Raw genomic sequence first — 20,974 nt, forward strand, 5'->3', positions numbered from 1 at the left:
TGAACCCACCAACAGCTCTTTTGTTATAATTATATGGAATAACAAATATAGTTAGGCTCTGACAATGGCGCCCAACGGTGTAATTAAGAAATAAGGTATCATTTTTTTTGAGTTTTATTGAGATGTAAAACAGGTTGGTCACGTGATCAAATCCCATAAAGCCCGAAGGGCTTTATGGAAGATTTGATCATGTGCCAACCCGTTTTACATCTCAATAAAACTCAAAAAATGATATCTTATTACTTATATTTACATTTGTGACTTTACTTTATATTTGCCTGAGTGTTACTTTTAACGTGTGAAATGCCTTAATTTTTCAAACCCAACGGCATGTATGTAATCCACTAAACGCGCGTCGACCCTTTATGACGTCACAGAGAAATTACGTCGAACGTTTATCCAAACGCACATCTATGACCTCTTGATCCCATACCTGTATTTACACAGTTATAAAAACGCTTGCCTTTAGTAGTGTTATATAAAGGAAAACATTTGCAAATGTAAATATTTTCAGTTAAAAAGAATTCATAAGGTGATTCGATCTCATCGGTGGAGAAATCATCCATCCATTCATTCTTCTTTTATTATCATTCATTATGTGAATTCATCATTTCAACACTGTTTTTTGTGTTTCTGAGTTTTACGCAGAGGCCTAACTTCTTCGGAGGATGTACCGTTATGTTCCGTGCACTTAATCTACATATTTGTGACGTCACAGACACATGAACCTAGGTTACTTTCGTTTTCGCTGGATATCCGAGGATTTTCGCCGCTGGAACCCGTTTTCTGGACGACGCTGGACCAGTGACTGTTTTCCAAGGATTCTGTGATCTTATTTAACTCTTAATCTTTATATTTTCATTGTGTTTGTTTAAATTGCATACATGTGATATTGTTTATTTTCATGTGCATGGTGTGAAAGTTGCATGACTGCCACGAGTGTGTAAAATTTCTTAAAGTTTAAAGTAAAAGTTAAACAGTTAAAGTAAGTAATTAATAGCAATACAGTTATTGACATTCATAACATCCCCGCATGTCTCTTAACAAGATGCACTACTAACAACAAGTACGTAATCACGATTGTGTTTTGAAAGATAGAGGAAATTCGAGTTAGCAGGTGCGAGGTGAGAAATAGAGTATAGCTGTTGTCAGGAGAACCTGGTAGTAAAATTAGGTTTCATATTCATTTCAGCTCATATCATCATCAAATCATATCATACAAACCTGTCATCAAATATTAACCAGTTTAATTGAATTTTTGTGTTTTGCAGGTGCTACTTGTTACAGTGTACCTTTTGACAGCTGATTTATCTGATTACTTTAACATGATCTTTACTTAATAATTTGTTGCAGGTATTCAAATTCTTGCAGGAAAAGAAGAAGTGAAAGCATTGTTTATTTTCATATATATTCATTATTTAGTTTATTTGTATTTAATTGTAAATTTTCCTTTGTTCATCTAGGTATATATGAGCAACAGCAAATTATTGAAGTATTTAGAAAGACTAATTATATCTAAATCTGTAGTTAGTAGACCAATATTAATTAGTCACAGTAAGGGTTACTACTTAAACAAACATTTAGATTTGTTGAAAATTAGTAGAGTATTTGTGCAGTTTGAATGTAGACCAGGAGCTCGTTTCGCAGATTTCTATCCGTGGCTGAAAAGAAACTTAGCGGGTCTTGTACAGCAATACGGCCAGATTACGCTCTATATTTGGCTTGGAACCTGTGATATAACCCAAAAGTCAGGAAAATATATTGATTTAAGGTGTGTGAACAAAATATCATTCAGTATATTGATTTATTTGTATCTTTTATCAATCAGTTCAAGGAGGTTACACCTGTATTTTTGGACATTCCTCCATATTCAATTGTGGACTGGAATAAAACAAAATTTCACAGTAATCCTGAAAATTTCAAAGATCAAGACAAGGCTTTAAATGAAATCATTGGCATCCTGAATGATTACATCAGGAATGTAAATTCTAGTCGTCTTGTTTCTGGGCCTAGATTTAAGCCTGATTTATTGAGATACAGAAAAGAAAAAGGCAAGTGCCAACGTATTTCATACAATTTTCAGTTGTACATAGATGGAGTTCATCCAGGCTCTTTGTTAGGAAGAGTATGGTTGAAAAGACTGATTGATTGCATTTTTATCAATTCATCATAATGTTTACTTAGATACTGTTATATGTTTTATTGGTGCATTATTCTGAGGCAGGTTCGTTTCTGTTGGTAGGGACAGACCCAATCACAGAAAATATCCCTGTTTCATATAAATTGTACCATAGATTTTATTGTCAGATATACATATACATGTTGCGCTGCTAGGTCAATATTGGAAGAGGGATTGACCCAATCATATTATCATACCAGTGCAGTTGTTACTTGTATATTGTATAAAATTAAGTAGTCATTAGTTTTATCAATCTTAGATTATGGCTACTGGAAACGGTAATGGTAATGGTACAGGTGAAGAAGGGGAAGAAATTTCTATTAAACAGCACATAGATGAAGTAAACAAAGACCCAAACTATAAGGTTCTTACAAAAGAGGAATATGAAATATTAGTAAATGCAGGTCTTAAACAAGAGCAAAAGACAAGTACTCCTTTTAAAAGTCCAGGTTGGCATCCATTTTCTCCAATGTCAAAGTTACTCAATACAATAGGTGATTCCAAAAACCTTGATAATGTCTCCATGTTACAAGGTAATCAATATCCCACCCCTAAATTACCAACATATAGTGGAACAGATGAACCACAGAAAGGGGAAGTTAGGTATGAGATTTGGAATTTTGAAGTAAAGTGCTTTATACTAAATTCAAATCAGTACCCAGAACATATTCTACTTCAAGCCGTGAGAAATTCTCTGAAAGGTTTAGCTAGAAGTATGTTAGTGTCAGTTGGGGATAAAGCTTCTATCCAAGACATTTTGAGAAAATTAGATGGATTTTTTGGCAATGTCGCCTCAGGCGAAACGCTTATGCAGACATTTTACAATGATTGTCAAAAAGAGGGGGAATCCATTGTTGTGTTTGCTTCTACATTAGAAGACATATTATCAAAAGCGATCAAATTTGGTCACATTGGTAATGAGGCAAAAGATGGGATGCTAAGAAGTAAATTTTGGACTGGTTTAGGTAGTCAACAATTAAAACAAAGCACAAGACATCTGTTTGACTCTATTAAAAATTTTGAATCTTTACTTAGGGAAATTAGGAAAGTGCAAGAGGAGATAACATCACAAAGGAGTACTGGGACAACAAAGCAAGAAAGACAGGCATTTCAACAGGCAGAGAGAGAGCAGAGACTACTACATCATCAACAGACCTACAGAAAGAAATACAGACAATGGTAAGGACAATGGAAAGGTTAGAACGGATAATTGACAGTAATGCAAAAAGTTTCCAACAATTGAACAAGAGAGTTTATGAATTAGAAAATAATACCTACGGACAACAAAGTTTTTATTCAAATAGAGGTTCATCTACAAGGGGTAGATTCAACTACTCAAACAGAAGTTTTGGTCGAGGTCGTGGTCAAAATCAAGGTCAAAATCAGGGTCAGAGCCAAGGTCAAAGTCACGTTCAAAGTCAAAACAAACCATCCCAAGGTGGACAGAATTCAAAAAACTAATAACCTCTTCTATTAAAGGGCAGATGGAGGATGAAAACAAGGTTCAGAAAAGCCCTATTAGAAACACAAATTCTGAATCTAAAGATTTGTTATCAAGAATAGTTGGACATCAGAATGAAAGTATCATATCTCTAAATGGTGTAGAAACAAAAGCTTTGATTGATACTGGATCAATGGTCACTTGTATGTCTGAAAATTTTTACCAATCTTTACAAGACAAACCAGAGTTGCATAATATAGAAGACTTTGAACTCAAAGTTTATAGTGCAGAAGGGAATTCTTTACCATTTTCAGGATATATTGAAGTTGAATTACAAGTTCCATATTTGTCCTTGAATTCTTTTTATGTACCAGTTCTAGTCACAAAAGGAACTGAATACAATAGTAAAGTTCCTGTTATTGTAGGTACGAACGTTATAAGGTTGTGTAAAGATTATGCAAACTCAGAACATACAGATGTTCCAGAGGAATGGAAATTAGCATTTGCAAATCTTAGTGTAAACAATAATTTTCCTGTAAAGACCACTAACAAATATGCAATTACAGTAGGTCCTTATGAGGTAAAAACTATCTCATGAATAGTCAAGTCGTGCAACAGCATGCAGGTAAGTGCCGCTATTACAGAACAAATTGAAAACCAATCAAATAACAACAGTCATTTAGTATGTCAAAGAGTAGTATCACTCAAAAATGGGAAGACCTCAAGGATTCCGATAAGGGTATGTAACATGTCAGCACGACCAATCAAAGTGTCACCAAAGTCCCTTATTTGTAAATTAAGTTCTGTAAAAGTAGTAGATGCTTGGGAACCTTCAACATCAAATGATTCTAGAAACAAATCAGAATTAGACCTATTAGAGTTAGGGGTGAAAATCAATGAAAACAAATTATCCCCTGATCAAGTTGAGAGTTGTCACCAATTTGTGAACAAATGGAAACATATTTTCTCTACTTCTTTAAAAGATATTGGTAGAACAGACTTAGTGGAGCATGAAATTAATTTGTCAGATAATACTCCAATTAAGGAACCGTATAGATGAATACCTCCAGGAATGTATGAAGAGGTAAGGCAACATCATAAAGAAATGTTAGAGGCAGATGCCATAAGAGAGTCAAAAAGTCAATATTGTTCAAAAGTTGTACTTGCTAGAAAGTCAGATGGTTCTTTAAGATTTTGCATTGATTTAAGAAAGTTAAATAACAAAACCATCAAGGATGCTTACAATCTCTTAAGAGTTGAGGAAACCAAAGACACTCTTATTGGTAGTAAGTACTCCATGGCACCTGATCCCACCTCTGATGTTTCGGAGGTCCGTGTTTGCTCTGCTCTTATTTTGTATATTTGTTAAATGGACGTTGAGATTGAATACTGTTCGTTATTTCCATATCCTTCTTACAAAGTTGGATCTTAGATCTGGATACTGGCAGGTTGAAATCAAAGAAGAAGATAAACACAAAACAGCGTTTTCATTAGGTCCCCTTGGATTTTATGAGTGTTACCGCATGGTTTTTGGTTTAACAAATGCTCCCGCCACATTTCAGCGATTAATGGAGAATTGTATGGGGGAAATGAATTTAAAACAGTGTTTAATATTTTTAGATGACATCCTTGTTTTTTCTTCTACATTTGAAGAGCACTTAGAAAGATTAGAAGGTGTATTTAAGAGACTAGAAAAACACAATTTAAAGTTGAAACCTTCAAAATGTGAATTTTTTATGTCTGAAGTGAAGTTTTTAGGACATGTTGTATCACAGAAGGGAATACAAACAGATCACAACAAAATTTCAGCATTAAGGTAGAATGCCACACCAATTTTTTATTTTATGGATCTATGAGTCATCCTTTCTAAATAATGGTTTCAGCATTGAAAGGCCGATATTAGCTCTTAGTTATTTTATATGAATTTTTTTGTATTTTTTCAAAGAAAATGAAAAACATTATTCACATCCAAATAAGATGCTTTCTTGTAAAAATTTTGCTGTAAATGAATGCATGACATGTGCATGAATACCTAATAAAATATGAAAAGAAAGTCTGGTTAGACTTTTTGATTTTTTTTATAAAAAATTATTTATGAAAATTAAACACATTATTTGTAAATATTTTTTAAACCTATGGTTAAAAACACCATAAAACTAGTCACAACTAAGGAAAACATGTTTGTCAATCATATTTTTCAAAGAAATTGAAACGAAATTGAGAAATTTTAGAGAAATTAATTTTTTTAATATTTGGACCTAACCCGATCAAAATTAAACTGATCCCGATCAAAAATAACACAAAATGAATAAAATGCTAATTTATTGCCTCTTCATGTATTAACAATGAATAAATCTATTTTATTGACAGGTTCTATAATGTTTTAACCCTTATAACACCAAATCAACTAGTGTTCTTAGGAAAATGTTATTTATTTCCAATAATTGTACAATTATGGTCGGGGTCGGTTTAATTTTGATCGGAATTGGCCAAAATTAAAAAAAATAATTTCTCTAAAATTTGACTACTTCGTTTCAATTTCTTTTATAAATATGATTAATGAACATGTTCTCCCCAGTTGTGGCTGGTTTTAAGAAGATTTTAACAACAAGTTTAAAAAATATTCACAAATTATATGTTTTATTTTCAGAAATATTTTTTATAAAAAAAATTAAAAAGTCTAATCAGACTTTCTTTACATATTTTATTAGGTATTCATGTGATGCATTCATTTACAGCAAAAATTTTACAAGGAAGCACCTAATTTGGATGTAATTAATTTTTTTCGTTTTCTTTGAAAAAATACAAAAAAATTCATATAAAATAATTAAGAGCTAATGTCGGCCTTTCAATGCTGAAACCATTGTTTAAAAAGGTTGACTCAGAGATCTATAAAATAAAAATTTGGTGTGGCATTCCTCCTTAAAAACATGGCCAGTTCCTAAAGATATAAAATCTCTACGTTCTTTTCTAGGATTTACAGGCTACTACCGGAGGCTACTACCGAGATTTGTCAAAGATTATGCCAGATTAGTAACACCTCTCAATGACTTATTAGGTGGACATCCGACTAATAAGAAGTCCAAGGCATGTAAGAAAAAGAAGACTCCTTGGGTATGGGTTAAGAAAGAACAACAGTCATTTGAAACAATGATACAGAAACTTACCTCACTTCCAATATTAGCCTTTGCAGACTTTTCACAGCCATTTAGTGTTAATATTTATGCTTCAAAGAAAGGTTTAGGGACAGTATTATATCAAAATCAAGGAGGTTTAGATAGAGTTATTGCATATGCCAGTAGAGGACTACGGTCAAGTGAGCAAAATTACCATGCCCACAAATTGGAATTTTTATGTTTAAAATGGGCCTTATGTGACAAATATCATGACTACTTATATGGCAATACATTTGATGTATTTACGGATAATAATCCATTAACATATGTATCTACCACAGCCAAATTAGATGCAATGTCGCACAGGTGGTTGGCATCTCTTTCCAATTACAATTTTAAATTACATTTCAAAACAGGTAATTCAAACAGAGATGCAGATGGATTATCTCGTAGACCTACAGAAATTTGTCCTAATGTTATCAAGGCTTTAACTTCAGCTGTGCTAGTAGAAAAGGAAGAACTTCCTTTGGCTGAAAGTTTAGTTTTGTCAAAAAATGCTACACTACAAAGTAGTAGTGAGGATAACGAACTGCAAGAATTTAGCAATATTAACTGGGCTATAGAACAGAGAAAATATACATCTATTAAAAGACTTATAGAGTTGTTAGAAACAGGTTTGAAACCAGAGAGTAGAGAGTTAAGACATGAAAGCTTAGAGGTAAGAGAATACCTGAGAGAGTGGAGAAATTATGAAATACATAAGAATTTTTTTTATCGTCACACTATGATTGATAGCAAAAACATTAAACAACTAGTTTTACCATCACATTACAGAGATGTTGCTTTTAAAGGTATACATAATGATGTTGGCCACCAGGGCAGAGACAAAACTTTATGGTTGGCAAAACATAGATTTTATTGGAATGGTATTGAAAAAGAAATCAAACAAAGAGTTGAAACTTGTGGTAGATGTGTTCGTAGAAAAACAGCAGAAAGCCCCAGAGCTAATCTTCTAAATATACAAACTACTAAACCTTTAGAAATACTATGTATTGATTTTTTAACATTAGAAAAGTCTAAAGGTGGGTTTGAGAACATTTTGGTAATAACCGACCATTTTACGAAATATGCTACGGCAGTTCCAACTAAGAATCAGCTAGAAAAAACAACAGCTAAAGCTCTGTTTGAGAATTGTATTTGTCATTACAGTTTTCCAGAAAGACTTTACTCTGATCAACGTCGTAATTTTGAGAGTACGGTAATTAAAGAACTTTGTGCAATTAGTGGGATTAGTAAAAGTAGAACAACACCTTACCACCCAATGGGAAATGGTCTTGTAGAAAGGTTTAATCAGACTTTAATCAAAATGCTAGGCACTTTGGAAAATTATAAAAAAGAGGATTGGAAATCATATAACTTCCTTTAGTTCATGCGTAGAATGCAACCAAACAAGACACTACAGGATTCAGCCCCCATTATTTGATGTTTGGTTGGCATCCAAGGTTAGCTATTGATGCCTTTTTAAATTTAGATGATTCAGAATCTACAGTAAAACCTAAAAGTCATCTAAACTATGCTGAACAGCTAAAGAAAAGATTACAATTTGCCTACAAAGTTGCAAGATCAAATAGTGATAAGAACAGTTCTCCGCACAAAGAAAACTATGACATTAAAGTTCGTTTTTCTAACTTAGAGATTTGCGACAGAGTTTTGGTACGGTTATTAGCAAAAACAGGAAAATGTAAACTCTCAGATAAGTGGGAGAAAGACCCTTATGTGGTATTAGACAAACCAAATGAAGACATTCCTGTGTACAAGGTACAAAGGGCATCAGGAAAGGGACCTACAAGGTTACTGCACAGAAATTTATTATTACCTTTTATGTTTCTTGCAGATGAAGAAGAGATTGAAGAGACACCCCCAACAGTTATCAAGAGAAGGACTAGGCAAAGTAAGAAAAGGAAAGATGAAGTAAGTGAAGAACAGTCTGATTCCAGTGAATCAGATTCAGAACAGGAAATATATGTGTCAAGACCTTTTAACTCCAAAAGAAAGAACAATGTCTTAAAGTAAGGTTTGCGTTTACAGGGAAATAACTCTTGCGAATCACCAAAGCGTTTGAAACAGTTGAATTTAAACCACCTTTACTAAGCATCTCGGTAACGAATTTCCTCTGTCATACTTGATGTTTGTTGTAACTTAGGCTATTGTTAGGACTAAAAACAAATGACGTTTTCAGGAGAGTCATATAACAATTCAAAGCATAGGAATTTTAGAAGCCTTTGAGATTAGCGTGATGCATGTGGATGAACCAATAAAGGAGGACTTGTTTATTTTCAATACGGAACGTGGCAAGTTGAACGGCCATTCCGATCAGGAGAAACAGCTGAGAAAGTCATTGACGCATTGTGCTGTTGTGTGTTTCTCGCTTCACCACTACACTAAAATTTTAAGTGAGAATTGGAAAGAAAAAAGAAAAGAAAAAGTTCGAAAAGGGAAGAAAAGTCACGATGCATTTGAATGATCTACTGACTACGATTTAAAAACGATGAATAAACGTACAAGGATGTCAGGATGTGACTAATATCCCAACATTGCCAAAAAAATGCATTCATTCAAGAAAATATGAAAAACAAAATCCTTGCTTTGTAGGCCTAATATTTGGAACATTATTGGAACAGGTATTCAATTGTTCAAGTTACCTTTTTAAATGAGGTTTGATTTTAATTAATATCTCTTTTTCTAAGTAATAAAAAAGAGATACATATAATTGTGCATGACAAGAAAATTTCTTGATGAAGCATTTGCTTTTCTCTAATTCATTCTGTAAATTTTACAATAATTTCATATTGATTCTTCATTGATTATATTGGAAATTAATTCATTTCATTGAGTGAATGAAACTCAGTGCAATTCCTTATGCAATTCCTTAAATGTTATTGTAAAAATGAATATATATATGATTTCAGATCATGGGTCATTAATATTGGAATAGATAAGAACCAAAAAAAGTACTTTAGGGTTTCCTTAAAAGATTTGTGCCATCAATCAAAGTAGAGGTCATCCCACATCAGCTCAAGAATATTAAAGAAAGTTGGATGGATCAAGCTAAGATGTTGAACCAGACATGGCAAAATCAATGGAGATTTGGAGAAGAACTTCTGACTTGTTATACCCAATGCATATTTTTATATGTCTATAGATTATAGAAGAAAATTTAATGTTTAACAACATCCTATCTAGTATATACATGTACATGCTGTTTTCCATATATTTAGAAAATATGTGTGTGTGATGATTGCAGTTCATGCTCTGCTTGTCCATCTTTTAATTTTTTAAGATGTGTATGCGATGATTGCAGTGGATGCTCTGTTAGTCACCTTTGAATTTGTTTTCAGTAAAATAAATGTATACATCATAGGTATTAATTGAAGGTTGCTTTTGTCTATACTTACATGCAACAAGTTTCTTAAAAGGGTTTGTAAAATTGCAAGGAAATAAATGCATGAACAATTAAGATTAATATTTTTATTCATTAAATTTTGTTCTTACCAGGACCTAATATGCTCATATAAGAAAAACTGAAAACTGATGAGTTTTGTACATAAAGCTGCAGTGAATATGTTTAATTATATATATTGTAACAGTTTAAAACGTGACACTTGGAAATTGTAAGGTTGTTAATTTAGTAGGAATGATAAGACCAGTTAAGTACTCTACTAAAATTAAAATGTTACACAAATACATGTAGTTTATTTTGAAATTGTTTACATTTAAAATCTTTTAATTTTTTTTCTGTATTTTGATTTTAAAAAGGAGAAAATTTTGTTACTTTCAAAGTATTATTTCATGGATATCAAGGAGATATATCTATTACTGTAACATTGTTTCTGTTTCCCTGTTCTTGACAAATATGATAGTGTTATGTCATTTTGCAGAATTTGCCTTTTCTCTGAAATCAGAAGTACTCTGTAAACTCATTAAAGTATGAATTGATGTCACTTAGAATTCATTTTTATTTTGTTCTGTCTGATATTTCAATTTAGATTCTCAGACTACCTAATCCAATGATTGAGCTAATGTCCATGAAGTGTAGAAAATTCATGATTAAAAATTATATATAGATATTAGTATTGTTAAAAATATATGTTCCATTCTAATGTACGAGTTTTTTTTTTTCAATTTGCTATGAAGACAATTGGAAACCAAAATACAAAAGTATTTTCAAAATAACTTTACCCTTATATCATTTAATGCATGTGTTATGATATTATATTATTTTTTTTCTGAGCAGCAAAATTACCTAGACAGTAAGTATAAGCAGTGTATTTTTGCATCTTATTGTTTCTAATGCTTTCCTTCCACCATTTAATTGATACTTTTAAATAAACAACTTAGTTGTAATTATCAATTATTCTTTGAGTATTAAACTTATCTAATAGGAAATAAATGTATGAATCTCGTGTGTGTGTGTACCCCGTACATGTATTGAGTTGAACGATTACCCTACTGTATCTTGTGCTATTAATTATGACATATGTTTCTGCCTCATTTTTTATCAGAAGAATGAGATAATAATTTTTTAAAAGGAAAATATGAATATTAAGCCTTTTCTTGCCAAAGGAGAAGGTTTGTATGATTTTTATTAAATGCCAAGACGTTGATGCAGTTTTATTTTGTGATGATCCAGTTGGGAACACTATTCAATAAAGTATAAGTGAAGGCCATAATACTTTTATTTAAAAAAAATACTTGTAATAACTTTAGACTCAAATTTACAAAAAATGCAGCATCCTGGATTTACATACTGTATTTAAAAAATGTTTCTAAATTCTTTAAGTGTTTATTTTCATTTAATTAAATTATTACTGGTGACGGAAGGTGGAAGTGTTACACTGTAGTCTATTGATAATTTAATGTACCCGAGATATTTATCAACGTAAAATGATTAAATTGTTAAATGCTACATGTAGCAACCTTGATTTTGAGCATTTTTTTTTTTGCCAGAACAATGCATTCCTTGGACACTGTTTGCTCATTTGCTAAAGTTAAAGTGTTTTTAAATGTACCCTATATTGTTTCAATTATACCTATTTTAATTTTTAATCTGCCTTTTGTGTGAAAAGTGTTTTGATTTTATGTAACTTTCATTTTAAATACTCTGAATTTACATTAATAGACATGTAAATAAATATCAACATGTTACAAAAGACACATACCCGGTAGTTCATGTTTCTTACAACTTACATGCATACATATCATAATTTAATTCAAAAGTAATTTATTCAAGTTATGTGACAAGAAAATTATTCTCATTTCTAATATCAAAAAGATATTTTTATAATAATAATATTCACACCTGTAAGCTTTACTTATTTCATTCATTCCTGTGCTAGCTGTTGCTCTACACCTTTTTTCTAATTCTCATAACTGTTAAATAACATATTTATGTCCAATATTCTATTGAAATTGAAAAGCATAATCTCTATAAAATATATATATTTGCCTATGAATTTTATCCTAAAGATTTCTTTCTTTCTAGTTTTTTTTTCACCTTTGAATATTATTATAACGATTTCTTTTCTTTTCAAAGGTAAACTCGTGACAACGTGTTGGCCTCGGAAAGAGTTGGTCGTTCTTATATTGCAGAAATACCAGATTTCTTGAAGAACAGACCAGCATCTTTTATTAAGAACTGCATGACGAAAATAGATCTTGCAGAAACAGTGGAGGAGACCGATATCATGCAGATGTCTGCCACCTGTTTTAAGGTATGTTCATTTACTAGGTACAATGTAGTTGTATTGGCTTTAAATAGAAACAAAGGTGTAAATAATACATGAGCATTCAAATTTATTAATTAGATTAATTTGGGTTTAAAACTATAAACATGTATCTTATTAACAAAGTTATAATTTAAGCAAAGGCATTGTTGTATTTCACTTCTCCTGAGACATTTAAGGTAGAAAACTGTTAAAGACAATATTCTGAAAGTATCTGTTGAATATTATTTTGCAGATTAAAAGTTTGTCAGACTCTCGAAAGAAGGTAGAATATGATGCCCTGTTAGATAATGGCCATGGAATGCCAAGTTGTGGGTGTCATGCATGGACATGGACTCTTCTACCATGCAGACACATATTTGCAGTCTTCAATGGCAGATTTCCTGATGTATCATGGAAGAACAACCCCTTGAGTTACAGCAACTCACCTTTTTTCACATTAGATTTTGATGTTGTGTCCATATCAGTGTCCGGTTCTGTAACAAATGAAGATGAACTTTGTGACGAGGGGGATGTTTTATGTGATTTCACTGGTGAAGACATAGGGCTCTCTGATGCAACTCTACCATCTTGCCAAAAAATGCCAAGATCAAAATTAAAAATTTTAGCCACCAAATGTAGAGAGAGTCTTTCAATCATTCAAAATGCCACCTATCTTTGCAAAGATGAAACTACACTAGAACATCTTAGTGTTTTACACAATGAAGCATGCTCCTACATAACAACAGGCTACATAAGGAGGAGGGCCTAATCCCAGAACCTTCTAAGAAAAGAAAAAGAGTTCAAGAACAACCAATGTCTGCCAAAAAAAAAGAAATTGGACACAAAATCAGAAAAAACGTCTAAAATTAAGAAAAAGAAAGGAAAACAGAAGTTCAAGATATGGAAAGACAACATCAAGATCTCATTAGAAGATCTAAATAAGGAAAAAGAAAAGGAAATGATAATAATCGATGGCCATTCAACTGTGCCACAATCAATTCTGGAGTGTATTGCAGGTAGTTTCCATCCCCCTCCCCCCAAAAAAAAGAAAGAAAACAATACCATTAAGACAGCATTTAATCTAACACATCCATTTTTCTTTGGCAGAAATGGTCAGTCAGATGACAAGAATTGAATGGGATGCTCTTATATTCAAGGCAACAAAAGAGGCTGCAACATCAACAGATACAATCTCACAAATTGCCGTTACTTTACTTGAAGAATGCTGTGGAGATGATCACATTCAGACTCTGAAGACCATATCTGATAACCATTGCCCAAAGGATATGACAAACCCACAGAAATTTAGAATGGCACTTTTAATGCTACATAAACTCGGTAATTATATATATTACCTTTTAATTATGAAAATAAATTTAATTTGCCTATATCCTTGATGAATTTTAACATTATACTTTTCTAGTGGAGACAAAAAAAAAATCGTTTTGAAAAGAAATTTTGAGAAGGAACGCATGGAGAGGGAAGCTTCCGAAAAAGCATGTGCAGAAGCCATAGCTCGGATGGAAGGTTTCAGCAAATCAGAGCCTACCCCAGAAGGTCAGATACAGATTTTGAAGTTTGAATTTTGTTTAATAAATGCCTCTCAACAAATAAATATCTGATGCCCTAAATGATAGATATGTACCAGTAGCTAAATATTCAAAAGTTATGACCAAGGTCAAAGATTTTGAAAAGTTGGTCAAACTTCAAGATCACAGTGTCAAAAATCAGTGTATTGAGTAAGGCCTTGTCACAAGTAACACACCTGTGTAATATGAAAGTGTTATCTCTACTTATTCAAAAATTATAACCACGGTTAAGGTTTTTGTGACAGGCGGACAGATGAATGAGAATTAATGCTCCCTCACTTTCTCAAAAGTAGGGGTCAAAGAATATATATATATAGTCATTAATTAATTGTATTATGGACTCATTTATTTAAACCCTTTTTTACATTTAATTAGTAATGAATGTACATGTATATTTTCATCTTATATTCTATTAAAGCATCTGAAATCAGAAGCCCTTCTAAGAAAAAAGGGAAAAAGAAAGTACAGTGGGAAACGGGCGAATCAACGGCTCACTGTAAAGAGAAAACCTGGACTGACATTGATTCACAGAAAGGTAACATAGATTGAAGAGTTTTACTGTTTAATTTTTAAATACTTTTTGTATGAATACATCTGATATAAGTATTAAACACTTTATAGCCAACAACAAGCTTATGAAAATATGGGATCAGGAAACGGCAACAAATTGCATTAAAGCCCGAGTTTATGGTTATAAAGTCAGTGATGCTGATCTCATGTCTCTAAAAAGTACGTAGTTTGAACACGCTGACTCTTAAACAAGAGTAATAAAGTATTTAGTTATATAAATTTTTCGGATAAATTAGACTTTTGAAGAGACTTTTTAGAGACAGATGTATTCATACAAAAAGTATTTAAAAATTAAACGGTAAAACTCTTCAATCTATGTTACCTTTCTGTGAATCAATGTCAGTCCAGGTGAAGAAATGATAAAAACATGTTTATTTTTAACAAGCATTCTGCAACTTTATATGCACATTGAAATAAGGTGTAAAGTTCATGACACTCACCCCATCATTACAGCTCAAGTATGCAGTTACTTGACGTCATTTTCAATTATGAACGTCATACAATTGTAGTTCAGAGAAGAACACTACAATATTCTCTGGGAAGCCTTATCGTACCTGCAAAGAAAAAAAATGTTTGTAAGAATAAAAAAAAATTCTTTTTTTAGCTCACCTGAGCCTTTCTGATCAAAATTTGTCCGTCGTCTGTCGTTGTTGTCGTAAACTTTTCACATTTTCATCTTCTTCTCAAGAACCACTGGGCCAATTTCAACCAAACTTGCTACAAAGTATCCTGGGGTAAAGGGGATTCAAGTTTGTTCAAAAGAAGGGCCACGCCCTTTTCCAACGGGAGATAATCATGAATTAGAGAAAAAATAATGGCATTTTTAAAAAATCTTCTTCTCAAGAACCACTGGGCCAGGAAAGATGAAACTCATGTGGAATCATCCTCAGGCAGTGTAGATTCAAGTTTCTTCAAATCATGATCCCCGGTGGTAGGATGGGGCCAAAATGGCCGATCAAAAATTACATAGGAATATAAAGGAAAAATTTTCTTCTTAAGAACCACCGAGTCAGGAAAATCATGACCCCCCGGGGGTAGGGTGGGGCCAAATGACAGATGAAAGTTTTACATAGCCATGCTTCGTGATATTTATAGGGAATCATCCTCAGGTAGTGTAGATTTTAGTTTATTCAAATCATGACCCCCTGGGGGGTTAAAATTCAAGCCCCCTCCCCAGTAAACTTTCAGTTCTGATCTGATGTGCTTTTTCCTAGCCAACTGCTCAGGTGAGCGATGTGGCCCCTGGGCCTCTTGTTTTTTTTTTTTTGGTTTGTAATATCATTCGGTCTAACGCGCTTCGATCAAATGTCAACTACGAACCGTTGATTGACCAGATTTTATTTGCAACAGTGACTTAGATGTTTCAAGTGCAAGCTCTGATAGTGAAATTGTTCCACTTAAGCACTCTAAAAAAGACATATGATAGAACAGTACTAATGTATGTGGGCCTGCAGAAAAGTTAGACAGCAACAGAGAACAAGAGGCCCATGGGCCACATAGCTCACCTGAAAATCTTTGACCATTCTGTTCTTTACCAGAATTCCTCCTTGTAATACATAATGCATCCCCACCCTACCCCACTGATCATAATTTAGACATTTTGAAATCTACACTACCCCAGGATCCTTCAATGTGCACATGGCCCAGTGGTTCTTGAGAAGAAGATTTTAAAAGTTTTTTCCTATATATTATGTTAAACTTTGATTTCCCGTTGTGGCCCCGCCCTTTCCCCGGGGTCATGATTTGAACAATTTAGAATCTAAACTAATCCAGAATGCTTCCACAAAAGTTTCAGCTTTTCTGGCCCAGTGGTTCTTGAGGAGAAGATTTTCAAAGATTTTTCCTATATATTTCTATGTAAAACTTTGATTCCCCACTGTGGCCCCACCCTTCCCCGGGGATCATGATTTGAACAATTTAGAATCTACACTACCCCAGAATGCTTCCACATAAGTTTCAGCTTTTCTGGCCCAGTGGTTCTTGAGAAGACGATTTTCAAATATTTTCCCTACATATTTCTATGTAAAACTTTGATTCCCCATTGTGGCCCCGTCCTTCCCCCCGGGGGTCATGATTTGAACAATTTAGAATCTACGCTACCCTAGGATGCTTCCAAATAAGTTTCAGCTTTTCTGCCTCAGTGGTTCTTGAGAAGATTTTTTAATGACCTCACCCTATTTTTGTTTTTTCTTGATTATCTCCCCTTGTGGGGGGACTTGGCCCTTTATTTTAACAATTTAAATTCCCCTTCACCCAAGGATGCTTTGTACCAAGTTTGGTCAAAATTGGTCCAGTGGTTCTTGAGAAGAAGTCGAAAATGTGAAAAGTTTACAGACGGACAGACAGACAGACGGACAAAATGTGATAAGAAAAGCTCACTTGAGCCTTTGGCTCAGGTGAGCTAAAAAGATAAGATTATTGAACCTAAGCAACAAGACAATAATTATCAAGTGGAAGATGACATCAGTGAAAAAGCAGATAAGGATTGTGACATGCCTTCCTCTAGAAGCACTGCAGATGAGGAATGTGGCTTTGATGATAAGTATAGAAAGATATATACAAAACGCTTTGAATTACCTTGTTATATTTAGAATGATCCCTGTTCGTGAATGACATCTTTTTACAGTCCGAAATCCAACTACATCAATTATCATCAAATTCGCAGCTATGATTAATGCAGGCACGGGTCCCAACCCCCACCCATGTGATTAAGTTTCTGGCACGTTGTAACATCTCATCAAAAGACGAGTCGAATCTCTGGAAGAAAGAAAATTCTCAAATCATCCGTTAAAGAATGGGTCTCTGACATACGAAAACACCACAGGACTAGAAACATCGACAACATGCATAATCACCCACCGTATGTATTGGAACAAAAGTGCCAAAAAGATAAAAAGTAAGAACAATATCGCTAATTGTAGGCTCAAGTGCATCCAACTCCTAAAACAGATATCTTCATCTATATATCTCAACCCCCACAGCCGAATCTTCTTCCATTACATGAAAATTCTTCCATTACATGAAAAGTTAGAAGTAGCAGCTTCTTTGGTTAAAGAGTATAGTTGGTGTTGCTGAAGGTTCCTGTGAGAGGGCACAAGAAGAGGAATAGGGCAGTTCTCCTGCAAAAAATGTGGGAAGTTTTGTGCTGGATCTGGGATGTGGATGGCAATATGTCAGCTATACTGGTATATATTGCATTAAAATATTGACGAGTCATTAAATCATAAGCTGTTTGTCTTGGGTCCCTTATCGTAAGATGATGGTATCTCCAAGACATGCATGGATAGTTGGGATATATACAAGGTCTATGAGATCAGAAGAAAAGTATGCAACATATTTCAATTCTGTACTAGTAGAAAGGGAAAAAATACAATAAGGATAGTAATATGAACTGGTCAGGTTTGTAAATTTCAGTATGATTAAGCTAGCTGAAGCTTCCTTTGATCAAAGATAAAGTAAACAAATTCTTCTATAACAGTTTTACATATAAACGTTTTTTCAAAATTTTTACTTTAGTTCTAAGTATCAGATCCAAAAATAATTTGTTCTGGAAAATACCCAGCATCCATGGGAAAAGGACAGCTTTAACTGTTTAAATATATTTTTCAAATACTTCACTCATAATATCTCAACTTTACCGAAACTAATTGTTTTCAAAAGGATGGAGCAAAGGAATGGATCAAGATATGGCAGACAGGGAATTGGAACATGACAATGACACAACAACACGTCATCTTGTCTCTATAGTCTTAAGGAGTTTAGAAAACACCTTATTTATTCTAGGTACACACAGACCAAATTACTGATATTAATACTTTATGTTGCAGTGGACAGACTAAATTGCTTATATTAATACTTAAAGTCGTAGTGGACAGACAGTCGAGGGCGTTGACAAGACTTTTAATACCCGTGACATGCCTTTCACTTCTTCTTTATTAGTGTAGCGGCTTATATAAAAATTTCAGCAAAATAGTTCACTTGTGAATACAAGCATGAAATTTGGCACAAATGTCTATCTGATACTACTAAATCTAAAAACATCGTTGGCCACCGCGATTTCCGCCATTTTCAAGATGGCCGCCACTAAAACAAAATGGTGCCTTTTTATGCAGTTTGGCCTCACATACATTCTTTTACAACCAAATTAATTATACTTTGGCCGCCTAAAGATATCTTAAAAGTTTAAAAAGACTATAAAAATCATATTCCAACTTGAATGCTATAAATATAAAGACAAAATGATTTTCTTATAACGCATTATATCGTTCCCTATTGTAGAATTTAAATATATTATCACAAGAAACCATTTTTTAAAAACTTTTAGCAGATGTTTTACAAAAGCCTCGCAGGCATTCCCTCACTATCTAGTGGGCATGAATACCAAGTAAAAGTTTGTATTCGAAAGCCCTCAATAAGTAAAATAATCCCCCAAGGAACGTAAAATATCATGGAGTGAAACGCTCCTTCAAAGCATGTAAAATCTCAATAAATGAAATAATCCTTCAGAGAACGTAAAATCTCATTGAGTGAAATATTCTTTCAAACAACGTTTAATTTTAATGAGTGAAATAATCAATCAAGGAACGTTAAATAAAAGGTAATGAATCAATTTTGTATTTATAACATAAAACAACAGGTAATCATTTGCTATCCACAATGAAGAATGCCATGGACTGTGAAGACAACACCATCCTTTTTAAATCCAAGAAAAACGCCTGTGATGGCTTGTAACCAACCTTTATTTGTTCTTGCCAATTAAATGATACGATGAGAAAGACCGGCAATTTAAGGTGAAGATATATTTGTTGTTAATATGTTTGATGGGTTGCATATTGAAATGGTAGCTTTCAAACTGCTTGGTGATTTGTTGAAAGGAAACGGCTGGATGACAGCATTAATTTAAGCAGACAGAAGTTGCATATTCTGGAACAAATGCTGAGTCTTTCCTAACAGTTTCTAATCAGGCAAGATCATCTAATTACTGCCTGCTGTCTGTATAACTTGATAAAAAGGCAGACCAAAATGCAAAGGAACTCGATAATTGCAATGAAATTGAAATAGATTATCTATTTTTCACAATTTAAATTTTGGTCAAGAATTCTTTTGGAACTCGTTGTCTTCTCTTTTGTAAAGTCTTGCGGAGAATCAGATTTTAGGCTTTACAAAGAATCTTTACCAAATCTGATTCCATATTCTTTGCCCTTGGTCACATCAAATATGCACGATGGCTACCATTTCACCTTTGGGTGCAACAAAGCACCCGGACATATACTAGTACTTAGAATTTGAAATAGGAATCTTTACTTGGAAAGAATAATAGTTTTCAAACATTGCCATTGGTCAAACCCATGAGCAGAATTCTATTGTAAAAGGTGATAGTTAACGGAAGATCCAGCTGCATTAAAGGTGGTAGCTGGTACAGAAATCAGCATACTTACTAAAGAGTTCACATGAATATGTGGAAATGTTCACGAGAACAAGGAAAACATCACGAAGAAACTCATGCTGCTCAAGAAAGTTCTTTTTTCAAAAATAAATAGGGCTATGCCTATGGTTTTGAAAATGGTAAATCCATTTGAGGAAGAGTTGTTGGATCTTTAATTCTTTATAGTTGTTGTCGAAACCAAAACTGCAGATGAAATATTTAAAAAGGGAGACATTGCGAAAGAAAAATATAGGAAATTCCTTTTAAGAGATGTGAAGGTGATAATCCAGGTTTTATGAATTTGTTCAGAAGAATAAATTTCGCCTATATAATCCCAAACAAAAATATGATTCTTCAAAGTCAAAGTTGTACCCGTTTTTCTAGGTTATTTATTTTCTGTCAGAGTAGGCAATGCGATGTACAAGAAATTTTTGAACATGAAAACCAGGACCCCACCCCCTCTCTCTCTCTTTCACAAAACGGTTTCTTAATACACATGTACGGTGTTAAATCCCAATTGATGCCTATTTGGAAGCAGTTCAAGAGTTGCCAAATAATGTACTGACAGTTGATTCACTGGTAATTAAGAGTACGTCATTAGTCAAATCAAAACATCCTGAAATTTTAACTAATATGCCAATGTCACTATCCTTTTGCACATTAATTCTCTTGTTAAAGGTAATTTGAGGGTATACACTATCTTCGATGTTCAGAAAGACGATAGTTTTAAAGAAGAAACCGAAAAGAAGTGTGGATGGGGTCTTAACGAAAAGTACCTGGAAACACTAAACCACCAAAGTCATGGAACACTATTCTTCAGTGTGACGAAAACAAAACTGAACTTATGGGGGTTTTTAGCAGACACAATTATATTCACAATTACAGAAGC

The 20,974-nt window shown here is 33.4% G+C and overlaps 2 protein-coding genes across 2 annotated transcripts; both read left to right on the forward strand.

Moving 5' to 3' along the window:
- Positions 1-525: 525 nt before the first annotated feature.
- Positions 526-3,409, forward strand: LOC134283229 (uncharacterized). The gene is made up of 2 exons (XM_062765679.1): positions 526-1,771; positions 3,215-3,409. Exons 1-2 carry the CDS (start codon positions 1,470-1,472, stop codon positions 3,360-3,362), a joined length of 450 nt encoding a protein of 149 aa, XP_062621663.1. The 5' UTR covers positions 526-1,469; the 3' UTR covers positions 3,363-3,409.
- A 10,500-nt stretch (positions 3,410-13,909) lies between these two features.
- Positions 13,910-14,827, forward strand: LOC134283234 (uncharacterized). Its single transcript, XM_062765684.1, has 3 exons — positions 13,910-14,058; positions 14,509-14,625; positions 14,712-14,827. Exons 1-3 carry the CDS (start codon positions 13,974-13,976, stop codon positions 14,825-14,827), a joined length of 318 nt encoding a protein of 105 aa, XP_062621668.1. The 5' UTR covers positions 13,910-13,973.
- Positions 14,828-20,974: the final 6,147 nt, after the last annotated feature.

The sequence above is a fragment of the Saccostrea cucullata genome, unplaced genomic scaffold (genome assembly GCF_032062105.1).
Source record: "Saccostrea cucullata isolate Sc308-1 unplaced genomic scaffold, CSIRO_AGI_Scuc_v1 ctg870, whole genome shotgun sequence".
Taxonomy (NCBI): Eukaryota; Metazoa; Mollusca; class Bivalvia; order Ostreida; family Ostreidae; genus Saccostrea; species Saccostrea cuccullata.